This window comes from Vanessa tameamea, chromosome 31, assembly GCF_037043105.1.
Source record: "Vanessa tameamea isolate UH-Manoa-2023 chromosome 31, ilVanTame1 primary haplotype, whole genome shotgun sequence".
Lineage (NCBI taxonomy): Eukaryota > Metazoa > Arthropoda > Insecta > Lepidoptera > Nymphalidae > Vanessa > Vanessa tameamea.
Genome location: NC_087339.1, coordinates 2966396 through 2980404, shown reverse-complemented (window position 1 = coordinate 2980404; position 14009 = coordinate 2966396). Strand labels below are relative to the sequence as shown.

The window sequence follows — 14009 nt, the reverse complement described above, 5'->3', positions numbered from 1 at the left end:
TCTGAACACTACCAGTTTCCGGGATTCACTTATACACTCCATTAAGAACTGATACATGGGGGGGTTTCCTAATTACCGGGATTAGGAAACTCTTCTCTTCTATACTATACTTTTATAGAAGTTCTTAGTCCAGTATTGAGACATTCACAAGCTTATTTTTGTTACTTTAGTTTCTTTTATATGTGTGTGAGTTCTGGCAATGGAAATGTCTCTAAATTAAGATGATCACTTATGAAATGGCAAATGTAGGAGACGTCGGTATACTCACTTTCGTTAGGATATTTACAGTTGAACAGTCTGAGATGACACGTACTCATAAAAGTCCGGTAAATGTTATGTTGGCACTTCGCGCACACCATTACGTCCCGAGCCGCGCAAACAGACGGACAATCCTTTTCGTTTTGGTCGAAGTCCACTGAAATGAGTTAAGGAAATTTAGTTATGTGTACATTGAAAACTTATTTATAAATATAAATTATTGTAATTTCACAAATAGTATTTTGAATTCTTTGGGAACGAATCTCGGGTAGGCCAATAATGATATGATGATATCTTTTGAGTTTTTATGTTTAGTAATCCTCAGCAACAACCCGAAGCTGAATTATGGCAGTGTTATCACTAACTTCGTTGGTCTAGTGGCTAAGGCCACAGATCCTGAAGTTCTGAGTTCAAACCTCCGGTTGGGCTGTTCAAAAGTTATTGGGTTTTCTGCTCGAAACATTCACAATAAAAGACCGAAGTCCAGAAATTGGGAGTGTGCGTTTGTGTGGGAGTGCCTCGGAAAACACGTAAAACCTTTGATCTTGCAACTGAACTACATATTTCTGGTTGTATCTGAGCCCTGCCATCGGATTATGAGACTGTTAGAATTGAGAGTGCACCTGTATTTGCACACAAACTTATGAAGTATAATAATTATATGTCCTGCTTAGTTAGCTGGTCTCCCATGAGATTTGCCGCCGTCACCGAAATTATCATCATCAACACTAATCAAGTGCAAGAGCCGAGATGGCCCAGTGGTTAGAACGCGTGCATCTTAACCGATGATTTCGGGTTCAAACCCAGGCAGGCACCACTGAATTTTCATGTGCTTAATTTGTGTTTATAATTAATCTCGTGCTCGGCGGTGAAGGAAAACATCGTGAGGAAACCTGCATGTGTCTAATTTCAACGAAATTCTGCCACATGTGTATTCCACCAACCCGCATTGGAGCAGCGTGGTGGAATATGCTCCATACCTTCTCCTCAACGGGAGAGGAGGCCTTAGCCCAGCAGTGGGAAATTTACAGGCTGATTATGTAATCAAGTGCTTAAACTACGACCAGTTGCCGTCCCCGAATGTCCGTTTATGAAAGTGATGTAATAGAGGGTACTCCTGTACTTGTGCAAACAGTCGCACAAAATACTAAAGTGCTTCTCCAATGACAATAGCCATCATCAACGAAATGTATCAGGAAGACACCATCAATGAATATTACGTAAATGAACTTTTATGGCTTTCCATAATATAGATCTAATGGTATATCACCCTCAAGTATGTTTACTTGGTGGTTGGGCTTTGTGCAAGCCCGTCTGGGTAGGTACCACCCACTCATCAGATATTCTACCGCCAAACAGCAGTGCTCAGTATTGTTGTGTTCCGGGTTGAAGGGTGAGTGAGAGAGTAACTACAGGCACAGGAGACGTAACATCTTAGTTCCCAAGGTTGGTGGCGCATTGGTGATGTAAAGAATGGTTAATATTTCTTACAGCACCATTGTCTATGGGCGGTAGTGATCACTTACCATGAGGTGGCCCATATGCTCAACAACCATGCTAAGCCATAAAAAAAAACCTATAGACATTGGTTCTGTAAGAAATATTGCAGTAGAATATGTCATAAGAGTGTGGTACCCAAACGGTACCCTGAGTAAAGCTATAGCTAGTACTTAATCGGTAAACATCATACCATTTTCGGTTATTTGATCGTAATCAGCAGCCAGGTTACTTATATCTTTACTCTTTTCACTTTTATTTTCGTTATCCTCTCTGTCATGACTCTCACCTCCCCCTTCTTGTGGTTCGCCATCATCATACGTATTTAATAGGTTTTTGCCAATAATATCGGTTTTATCTTGGTGTTCCTAAAAGCAAGAATAATCTAGATTTGGTAAGAAATGCAATTTGTACAAATTAAACAATCGCATTTAATTATAAAGTCCAATTTATATTTTCAGGTAAATCCTAACCATTGACTTAATTAATCTTAGCTACCACCGGTTCGGAATGTAGATTCTACCGATAAGAACCGGCGACAAACTCAGTAGTTAATCTTTATCAACATTTTAAATACAAAGGTGTAAGCTCTTTTTTTGAAGGTTCAGAATGTGACAGAAATTAGCCACATGCAGGTTTCCTCACTAACAACACTAACAAACTGTACGCGGCGTTAATTCTACTTGTTTATCACTTTATCACATATGAATTGAAACTTTATCGTTGCTGTGCAGCCATTATCCAATTTTGCTACACAACGATGCAGTTGCGGTTCGATCGAATTTCGATCGGAAATGTTTAAGTGGTCAGCAGTTACGATTAAGCTGAGTTTTATTTTTGTGAGGAATAGTCGAATTTGGATCGCAGTAGGATCGGTAACGTATTATAACCATTATATGTTAGTTGAATCAACAAAATCATAGATCCTCTTTATTCCTATAAGACACGGCCGAAGAGAGTTCAGACTTTCTGAAGCATGGGAAAAATTGTTACATAATACTTGTCCTAGAAACCAGATCTGCATATCAGCTGAATATTAAAATAACCACAACATGAACTTGCCTAAGTATTTAAATTGGGTTAGCAGAGAAAAAAAGTAGCTTAATGTAAGTACCGAGATAGACATGTTTGAAACGTTTCTTTTATCGAAAATCCAAGTTCAGTCCTCGGTGTAAGTTATGCCATGGGGCTATCTACCTTATATTTTTTGTCTATATGCTTAACATTCAAAAGTGAGGCTGTTTGTGCGAACACAAACATTACTGAAGGAATGACATACATACCTCATCTCTCTGTTCGTCGTCCACTTTGTCTTCCTCAACATTAATTTCGTTTTCTTCCTCCACAGCTTCCTCATAATCACCCTCTATAGCCTCTTCATTGTCTCCCTCCACAGCTTCTTCATTATCTCCCTCCATAGCCTCTTTATCATCTCCCTCCACAGCCTCTTGATTATCTCCCTCCACATTCTCTTCATTACCTCCCTCCACAGCCTCTTCATTATCTCCTACCACAGCTTCCTCATTAAATCCTTCGTCAGGTTCATTTTTTTCATCATCTTGATTTAAATAAGCAGTATTTTTATCTTCTACATCATCAGCTATTTTTGGATCTATTAAGCGCATAATAAACACAAACGGCTTTAATTTTAAACATTACTAAGCGGGTATTTGATTAAACAATGATTTCTCTATTTTGTTAATGATATATATAGGCAGACGAACAAATGGACCACCTGATGGTAAGTGGTCACCTTCCAAAGACAATGTTAAGAAATATTAACCAATCCTTACGTAGCCGATGCGCCACCAACCAGAACTAAGAAGTTACGAGTATGTCCTTTGTGCCTGTTGTGAATATTTTTTTTATGTATCAACAATTAACCTATACTCTATTCCAATCATAAGAGGAGAAAAGCCAAATAAACAACATTTGACAGCAAATTGACGCGATATCATTGGTCGAGTTTGATAAATCTATGATATTCACTATGGATTTGCGAAAAAATGCCGTTTTGAACGTCGACGAACTTGTTATCGGAAGTTCGCAAGTAAAATTAAAGTGGATATAAATAGTTAAGTGTAATAGTCTTGTATTATAATTAAAGATATATTAATCATAAACTCTTAGTAGTGCACAATATAGCAATTTAAGGTTTGTTTATCTTTATTCCTACTTCGACTGGAATATGCTATATTAAAGTCAGTTATGTCATAACCAGTGGCGTATATGTCATAACAGCTCCCCGACGCTCTTTATTGCTAAGTATTCGCGTTCCACGTATATCATATACTTCGTTGTTTTTAATTAGTACTTCTAATTATAAATTCTTCGTTTCACATCCACCGGACATAAATACATAATCTTAGGCTAAATAGTAACTAATTAAAAGAAAAATTACAATTACGCAATACCTTTTTCTTTCACGGTTTCGCCGCCGCCATTTTTATTAACAAATACAGCGAAATCTGGTATTCTTTCTGCGAAATAAAATAGCGGCAAAATAACGAAAAATGAATAATGACAGCCAAATACTTTGAATTTCAATATAACTATTTTTAACCAATCTCAGAGCTTTGTTCCAGTCTCCAGAAAAACACAATTTTGTACTTCAAGATTTTATTTAGAATCACAATTCACTTGTTACACTTGCCGATGTTCCGAACGGACTGCTGGACATTTTATAATTTTAACTGACAACAACGACTCGTTATAGTGGAGTAACTCATCACGTGTTTACAATCAATTGACAGTCTCTTAAAATTACAACAAAACCAAGTGCATAAAACATAATAATTTATAATAAATGCTAATATAATAATAATAATTGGTAATAAATGCTAACACTATATATATATTTTTATTACTAACCTCTATCATAATTTCTATCATTATCCTGAGCATCTTTTTTAGAAAGAAATACAGCATAATCCGGTTGTCTGTCTGGAAATATTTAAAAAGCAAATCAACATTCATACGTAACACATATCAGTCTATACTCAATTCGAATCAAGGAAGGGGTAAAGATTACCGACGAATACCACAGATTATTAAAGATCGTGTCAAATGTCAATGTCAACATTGTTTATTCAATTTTAATAATATTAAATTTAACCCGATTATCTACAATATTTTATACTTATTGTTTTTTTTATGATATCGGTAGACGGACGAGCAAATAGGCCACCTGATGGTAAGTGTTCACCACCGCCCATAGAAAATGGCGTAATTGTAAGAAATATTAACCATTCTTTACATCACCAATGCGCCACCAACCTTGGGAACTAAGATGTTACGTCCCCTGTGCCTGTAGTTACTCTCTCACTCACCCTTCAAACCGGAACACAACAATACTGAGAATTGCTGTTTGGCGGTAGAATATCTGATGAGTGGGTGGTACCTACCCAGACGGGCTTGCACAAAGCCCAACCACCATGTTATTATATTATAATGGATATGTAACAAACTATAAATTTGAGGCATACCTTCTATCTCCCTTTTATGTCGTTTTGCACCTAAAAACAAACCACCTTTTCAATTCTTCTTCGTCATTGTTTTTCAAGTTTTATTTAAAAGTCGAATGTACGTTAATTTTTTATTTATAAACATGATTAAATTTTCAGTACCACTTTTTTATGAAAAAGGACGGGCAAATGAGCTACTTTGTGGTTAGTGGTAGTACCAATCATAGACATTATCGCTGTCACAAATATTAACCATTCCTCACACCGCCAATGCGCCACCAATCTTAGGAACTAAGATGTCATGTCCGTTGTGCTTGAAGTTATACTCACACACATTAAAACTGGAACACGACTGATGAGTGGGTGGTACTCAAACGGACTTGCACAAAACTCTACCACCAAAGAACGAATGTACGAGAAAAAAAAAAAAAAAAAAAAAAAAAAAAAAAAAAAAAAAAAAAAAAAAAAAAAAAAAGTATATATATATATATATATAGATATATTGTTTTTTGTACTTACTCGTTCTACCATCTCCTAACTCGTGTTGACAGTTTTTCATAGACACTACAACGGCATCAAGTCCTATACACAAGAAGAAAAATGTTAAAGTAACTATTTAATTCGTTATTGTACGCTGTTTACTGGTTTCGTATAATATTTGTTTATTTATTTAACCTGTTTTCCAACATTTTTCATTGATTCTCAGCTTCTATTGGTCGTGGCGTGATGTTGTACTGATGTAATGAATGAATATGATGGGCTATCGAACACTGAAAAAGTTTTTCAAATCGATCCTGTAGTTCCTAAAATTAGACCGTTCAACTAAACTAACAAACAAACTGTTCAGCTGATATATACGATTAGTACTGATTCGTATGGTTTTATCCTTCCGTGCCGCGGCAACACATAAATATATCCTGTAAATGAACTCATTCCTATCGTACCGCCTTTGCTATTCCTTTGGGGTATGAGAGTGAATCTATGTTTGTGCACACACTTATGTACTACTAGCTGAAGCTATGGCTTTGCCCGCGCGATTATAAAACACAAACTTCCAACCCTGTTTTACCCCCTTAGGGGTGAAATTTCGTAAAGTCTGTCCGCGCATATCTTCACCCCACACTATAAGAAACCTATCAGCCAAATTTCAAGTTTGTAGGTGTTATATTTTCTGCAATTTCGTGATAAACTAACTGGCGGTATTTCGTTTTTATATACATATATAGATACAATTTCCCATACAGTTCACAAATTGTCTTGAGTAAGACCGCAGATTAAATTTGTAAGACATATTTTTTTGCATATTAAATGTACAAAACGTAGATTTACCTTGACGACACTTTGCGTATTGTATTTCACATTTATTTATTGCTACGATAAAAGTAATTTGTTTATTTTTCTCATTTTTCATTTTTACACACACCGGATCTTCCGTCGGCGGACATTTGATATTTTTACATTTGGCCTTATGGACAGTTTCCTTATGTTTCGGTATAACCAATTGTTGAGTAATTGTAAGTTCGTTGTGGAGTACTACAAACATTTAAATACAACCTTTTTTAAGTATTTTTTTTTAATTCTATTATCGAAGAAAAATGTTTTCTTAAATTCAATTTAAAAAATAACGAACCCAATAAAAATATTAAGAAATAAAGAAACATTTCTTATTAACGTTTTTCAGAATCAGTAAAGGTTATTTTTCGTCAACTTTTATTAAACGTCAAATCAAATAACACGCGCAATTAATATCATAATGTTTATGAGCGTGTTTTATTATCAATATTTAATTTGTTGTTAGGTCGAACTTTATTCATTTTAGTAAATGAATGCTTAGTTATTTTTTTATATAAAAATACTGCAAAATGTAGGTGTAGTTTTTTAATTTTTGCATCATTATGTAAAAAAAATACAATGTCAAAAGGCTAATCAAAATGTTAGTCTGCCTGTCTACTCTGCTTATTCTGCGTACGGAGCATAATAATTATAACGACACTAAAATTTAAAAAATATATCATTATTTGCCTTCAAGTTGGCAGAACTGACTTTCTGTCTAATATCAGTATGATTTGTGACATTGACATTGAAGATTAGTACATTTTTTACCAGTTAAACCAATAATATTAGTTCACAGTTCAGTCTAAAATCATAATAAAAATATTAGTGAGGTTATATTAAAATACTTATTTTAAATACGGAAACATTTTGTGTCACTGTAAAATGAACGAATATTTGTCAGAAACTTTAAGAAAAATGGTTAGTTTAGTATTTTTAAAATAAACGTGACATTGGCTGAATATTTTGTCCCCAAAAAAAAAAAAATTATGATTATTAATTTAACAAAATTAAAAGTATTAAATATTGGTTGCGGTTTAGTAATCGGCTGCAGGAGCGGTAGAGGGGCTGTGGGGGAGGCTATGAGTATTCTCCCTATGCTCTGGTCCCATTCCGATCATGCGAATTTGCTTCGTTCCTGAGATTTTGGCAAAAACTAATCTTATAATTCGAACCTCAAATCAGGCTATTTATTAACAGTTTCTTAAAAAACACTCGGGTAGACCGACATGACCATATTGAGTCAGAGTTAACAGAGTCGGTTTTGTGTCAATTTTATACAATCAAATGTGTAAATCTAAGCTTTCTAGCAAAATCATCGAAATAACAACAAACAAAATGAGCACTCATTCGAATTACGCGAGTCAAAAAGAAACAACGAACGACACATTTAAATATGAATAATGTCAAAACACATTTATTTAGCATTTCAACATATGACAAGAACTTAAACAAAATAGTTACTTATCCTGCTCTTATAGTGATATTACGATCTATATGACATATTTCTGCATGTATAGGTTATGATAGTTTTTCTTATATTTCTCGGAAATGGTGCAGTTTCGCAGGACACGAGTGGTATTGTTGTAATCAGGGACCAATCCTCTAACATATACAACAATTTGTTTCCCCCTAAATCGTGGAGGATTAATCTAAACCCAACCCTAAATAATTTCTTCATCATTATATATTTCTGTACTGTGATGAATTTTTTAATCAATAAAATAACATATTATAGTAAAGAATATAATATAATAAATTATTTGTAGTTTGTGAAAATCAACTAATATCATAGAATAAAAAATAAAATAGATACATTCAAAAAAAAAAAAAGACCAATTTAAAATTATCAAATTAAAAAAAAATCTATCTTGTCAGTTGTAAGCAACAAATATTTTTAAATTTCGTTTTATATCTTTTTTCAGAATTCTCACAACTTTACTACTTTAAACATTGTAATCGGGAACGAAAGCTGTGATTTAGACTCGGCGATCAGCTCTCTTGTCTACGCTTCATTCCTCGATTGGTCTTATGATAAATCTTCAAATGAAAATGATAATTCCATATTCATCTCTATGTTAGATGTGGATAGATGTGACTTTGCTTTAAAAACCGAGGTTGCATTTTGCCTAAGGGAGTGTGGGATTTTGGAGAGTAATTTAATTTTTCGGTATAATTTTCTTTTTAAGAGATTCTAGCCTATTGCACACTTAATAATTGATGCTTAAGTATATGGCGATTCTTATAAATCATATAAAAACATTCTGCACCTGATGTTTCATCGAATATGGTATGAAATTCTACCGCAGAATCTCTATCTCTTGGTTATTGGACTTTGTGCAAGTTTCATAGACACTACCCATTCTAAATTGTACTGCCAAACAACAGCACTTGTTATTTTTGTGTCGCAGCTTGAAGGGTGAGTGAGCCAGTGTACAAGCACAAGGGACATAATGTCTTCCCAACATTGGTGATATAAGGAATGGTTAGTAAGTCTTAAAGTACCAATGTTTATGGGCAATTGTGACCAATAACCATTTGGTGGCTTGTTTGCCAGTCCACCTAAATAAAGTAACAAAAAACTATGTTGGATTGACATTGTATTTTAACTAACATGACTGTATTTTTAGACGTTAAAAAAGAGTAACTACTGAGTTTCTTGCCGGTTCTTCTTGGTAGGATCTACATTCCGAACTGGTGGTAGCTTTACTTTAAATAGTTAGTTAAATGACGATTCAAAAGTGATTGTAAAAGCCTACTTGAATAAAGTATATTTTGATTTGATTTGATTGAACTATGACTACAAATGTATAGTTTATGATATATATGTTACTGTAAAAGATCGAACTAAGGTAAGTCTTAAGATTTTCCAGTAAAACCTAAGATTTACCGACATGAGTTGGTAAATGTAAGTATTTATTATAAAAGGACGACTTTTTTCGGATCATTCCAACCTTTTTTTGTTTTACGCATTCCGCCTGGTCGAAGGGGGCCCGGGACGGATATGTGGGACTTCCGGCGCAGAAGGGGCCCCGTCCTACCCACTAAAACCTCCTCGGATTTCCGCCTCACCGCAAAGCGACAGGGCTACGGGAACGCGCGTGGCTCACCACCGCGGCCGTCGCTGTAAAGGGGCGACTCGCCACGAAAGGCACGCCAGGATGTTACGGCGCACCTTCCGACTCCGCCTCCGTCTGAACCGTGACGGACTCCCCCCGAGTCCGCCTTACCATTCCAACCTAATCTAACCTAACATGTAAATCCTAAGATTTACCAAGTGAATGATAGTAAAAGTTCGAATCCCAAAGTTTTATGGACATTAACCATTCATAATCGGTAAATCTTAGATTTTACTGGTAAATCTTAAGATTTACCGTAGTTCGAGCTTTTACAGTAACACACACTCACGTACTATAAGTTTTCTAGTGCACACAGCTTGTTCTGCCGATCTGATTAATATATTTCGCGTTAAATAAAATAAAATACATAAATTATTCTTATTTCAGAGACGATGTAGACTTACAGGAATTAGTAACAACGTATCAGACAAACGTGATATTAGTTGATCACCATGTTTTGTCGAAAAGATTACAGTTTTTAACACCATATGTATATGATATAATCGATCACAGGCCGTTTGATAAAACACAATGGAAATACAGGGATGGTGTTCGCAGTTTCATCGTTACTGTTGGCTCTTGTTGTACGTTGGTCACCCAAAGGATTCAAGAACATGGTTTGGTAGGGGATACATTTTTCAAAGAGTATCCTGTGTGTGCGGATATTTTACACGGTAAGTTTGTTTTAGTCATTCGTAAATCTTAGGAAGTGATTGTACATGTGGCAATGAGGAGTCCCTTTTTACGGAGAGCTTATACCAAATTTCGTTAGATAGAAGAGCCGAGATGGCCCAGTGGTTAGAACGCGTGCATCTTAACCGATGATTTCGGGTTCAAGCCCAGGCAGGCGCCACTGAATTTTCATGTGCTTAATTTGTGTTTATAATTCATCTCGTGCTCGGCGGTGAAGGAAAACATCGTGAGGAAACCTGCATGTGTCTAATTTCAACGAAATTCAGCCACATGTGTATTCCGCCAACCCGCATTGGAGCAGCGTGGTGGAATATGCTCCAAAACCTTCTCCTCAAAGGGAGAGGAGGCCTTTAGCCCAGCAGTGGGAAATTTACAGGCTGCTAATGCTAAAAAATGCTAATGATAGATAGAAAGTGTTATAAAATAATAATTATGTTTGAATGTCTTCACTGGGATTACGTGCAACCAGACCACTTGAACGTGAAGTGTTTCCTCCGCCAACAGACATTGGTGTCATGGAGAAATTTTTAACTTAAGCACAAAAAATAAAAAACTTCCATCAATATTAGCGACGTCTAACGACCTCCTCCTTAATTTCAGACGTAATAATATTGGACACGGTGAATTTTTCAAAGGAAGTCAACAAAGCCACGCCTCTTGACGAGGACAGTGCTGTTTATTTGGAGAGAATGATTCAATTGGAAGATATTCAACAAGGAAGGTATTTCTATGTTGATATGTTTTGATCAAATCCTGCGAGTTGAAATTTTATATATATACATTCAATTCCAAAGACAAATAACGCATAATATTCCAAATAGATAAATATTCATATTTATGGTAACCCCGAGGTGGTTCCAGTCTCCAGACAATGAATTAAAGATATCCGAATTAATATTATTCTACAATTCTTCTTCGGATCCTTTTATAATCTGTTCCAGGCAGTCGAAGTTAGACCGCTTGCTCAGAGCGCGCAGTGACGTCACATCGCTGACCCCATCACAGCTTCTTAGGAAAGATTTGAAGATCTTGGAAGATATATTTGTACCGAGCTTCCCTATACTTGTTAAGGTAAAAAATTGCGGTCACCCGTGATAAATGTCTCAGCTCATTCGGAGCTGAAAATCTTAGGTTTTACTGGTAAATCTTAAGATTTACCGTAGTTCGAGCTTTTACACATATATATAAACAGATGAAAATATCTCGTGGAAGAATAATATCAATTATAGCTAGTGGTTATTCAAAATCTATCGATTGCGATATTTTCAGGAATTTCTTCAAAAACCTCAAGCGTTCGAAGCCGTCCACGAAGCCCTGACTTTGAGGAGTTGTAACTTAGCCGTGCTACTCGGCATGGACCTCAACGAGGGTCTCAAGCGAGACGTCGCTGTCATCAGCTCGTGCCCGGAGAGGGGAGATAAGGTTTATAATAATCTTGTTCAATTCAGATCGCATGTGTCCAAAAATTAAGCCAATCATTTCGCTTATAGCAATAATTGTTAACAAAATCTGTACTAAGAATGAAACGCTGGATGCAGGCCGCTACTCACCGGTCCAGGTGGAAGTCATCGGGAGAGGCCTATGTTCAGCAGTGGACGTCTTACGGCTGATATAATGATGATGATACTAAGTACACTTAACCTAGACATCAACATCGGTTCCCAAGGTTTGGTGATGTAAGGAATGGTTAATATTTCTCAGTGTCGTTGTCTATGGGCGGTGGTGACCACTTACCATCAGGTGGCCCATATGCTCGACCGCAAATATATGACAAAAAAAAAGTTAGTGAAACTACAGGCACAATGGACATAACATCAAACTACAAACGACACCGCAGCCCTAAAAAAATTTACCTACTAAATTTCTCCTATGTTAAGACCCCAAATCTCAATTAGTGTTTCTATATATCTTACAGCTAGCAAAGTTCCTCCAAGAATGGTCCAGCCCCCCACTTCAACTGGAACCTGAATCGGACCACTGTCTCTACTTCAAACAGTTGAATCTAGCCGCTTCCAGAAAACAATACATGCCGGCCTTGAATGAGTTCTTAATTAAAAAATAATAAATATATTGAAAGTTTTATTTTGTTTTATTAAAGTACTCAATAAAATTGTGCTATTATTAAAACAAGAAGAAATTGGATTTATCAAAAGGATTTTTTGGATTATTTTTGTATTATGAGTAGGTACATTAGCAGCCTGTAAATTTCCCACTGCTGGGCTAAGGCCTCCTCTCCCTTTGAGAAGGTTTGGAGTATATTCCACTACGGTACTCCAATGCGGATTGGTGGAATACGAACGTGGCAGAATTTCGTTGGAATTAAGACACATGCAGCTTCCCTCACGATGTTTTCCTTCACCGCCGAGCACGAGATGAATTATAAACACAAATTAAGCACATGAAATTCAGTGGTGCCTGCTTGGTTTGAATCCGAAATCATCGGTTAAGATGCACGCGTTCTAACCACTGGGCCATCTCGGTACAAATGAGTAGATAATGATTATTAATTGTAAATAATTATTTGCACGAAAGTAAAAACTATTTTTAATTACGCCGAAGAAGTACAACTTTTGATGCACATTTTTTTATTTTAATAAAAAATTTGGTCTCAATAACTTCAACAGGGCAGCGAGACCTTTACAAATTTAGCATCCTATTTGAAGAATTACGAAAAGATAATACATTAATTACCTTCATCGATAGATCGCCGTTAGAACCAATAATATTTTAGAGCGGTCCATACATAATCAAATCTAAGATTATGGATGTCCACTTACAGACTCAGGCTTCACGGAGGCCATCCCTCGGCTTAGTTCGCCGTCTGTTACGTGAATTGTCAGTTGTAAGTCTACCTTTTAACGATCCCGAGGTCGTTACAAAGCCCCTAGGATCCCTAGGGGTCGAAATATAAAATTTATTTTTACCCCTTTATCATTTTATTTTAAGATATTATTAAATAATATGAAAGGAAGAAAGAAAAACATTTTTCTGTAATTAATTGGAATAACTCAACAGTTATTCCAACAAAAAGTATTTATTATAAAAAAAATTAAAAACTAACCTGAAAATAATATCAACATCCTTCTTAAAAGATTCTTAAGAGTATTATCGTAAAACTACAGCCAGCCTTTTCGTAAATTAAGAAAAAAAAACTGAATACAATAAAAAAATTGACTATTATTATAAATGCTATACAAAAGGATGTTTAACAAATGCCTTTGATTGTTTATTACGTTAAAAAAAGTTAAATTTGACAGTTATAAATACAATGAAAATTGTGTAAGCATACTTCAAAACATGTTTAATACTTGTATAAATGTTATTTCATTATAAAACTTTGTTCGAAATAAATGTATACATTTTTTTATAATTACAATGACAATATAATAAAGAAATATAAATTATTTGATCGAATATAATATGTTCGAAAAGTTATTACAAATCGCAATTAAATTATTTAACAATAAATATAATGTTGCGTCAAAACTTCGTAATTTCAATTACTGACGACTATCTATCGTTTTAAAAACCATTATAATATTATAGATTTTTAATCTGGCAACATTGACATCGACTCGTTATGGAGGGAAATCGATCCGATATTATCTGTGTATAAATAGCATCCATCATAATGTATCGTCATTTA

At 35.3% G+C, this 14009-nt stretch overlaps 1 protein-coding gene across 1 annotated transcript; it reads left to right on the top strand.

The window, feature by feature from the left end:
- Positions 1-7293: 7293 nt before the first annotated feature.
- On the top strand, positions 7294-12437 carry LOC113391384 (exopolyphosphatase PRUNE1). Its single transcript, XM_026627334.2, has 7 exons — positions 7294-7472; positions 8477-8721; positions 10058-10344; positions 10964-11084; positions 11305-11434; positions 11633-11785; positions 12279-12437. Exons 1-7 carry the CDS (start codon positions 7437-7439, stop codon positions 12423-12425), a joined length of 1119 nt encoding a protein of 372 aa, XP_026483119.2. The 5' UTR covers positions 7294-7436; the 3' UTR covers positions 12426-12437.
- The last annotated feature ends 1572 nt before the right edge of the window (positions 12438-14009 follow it).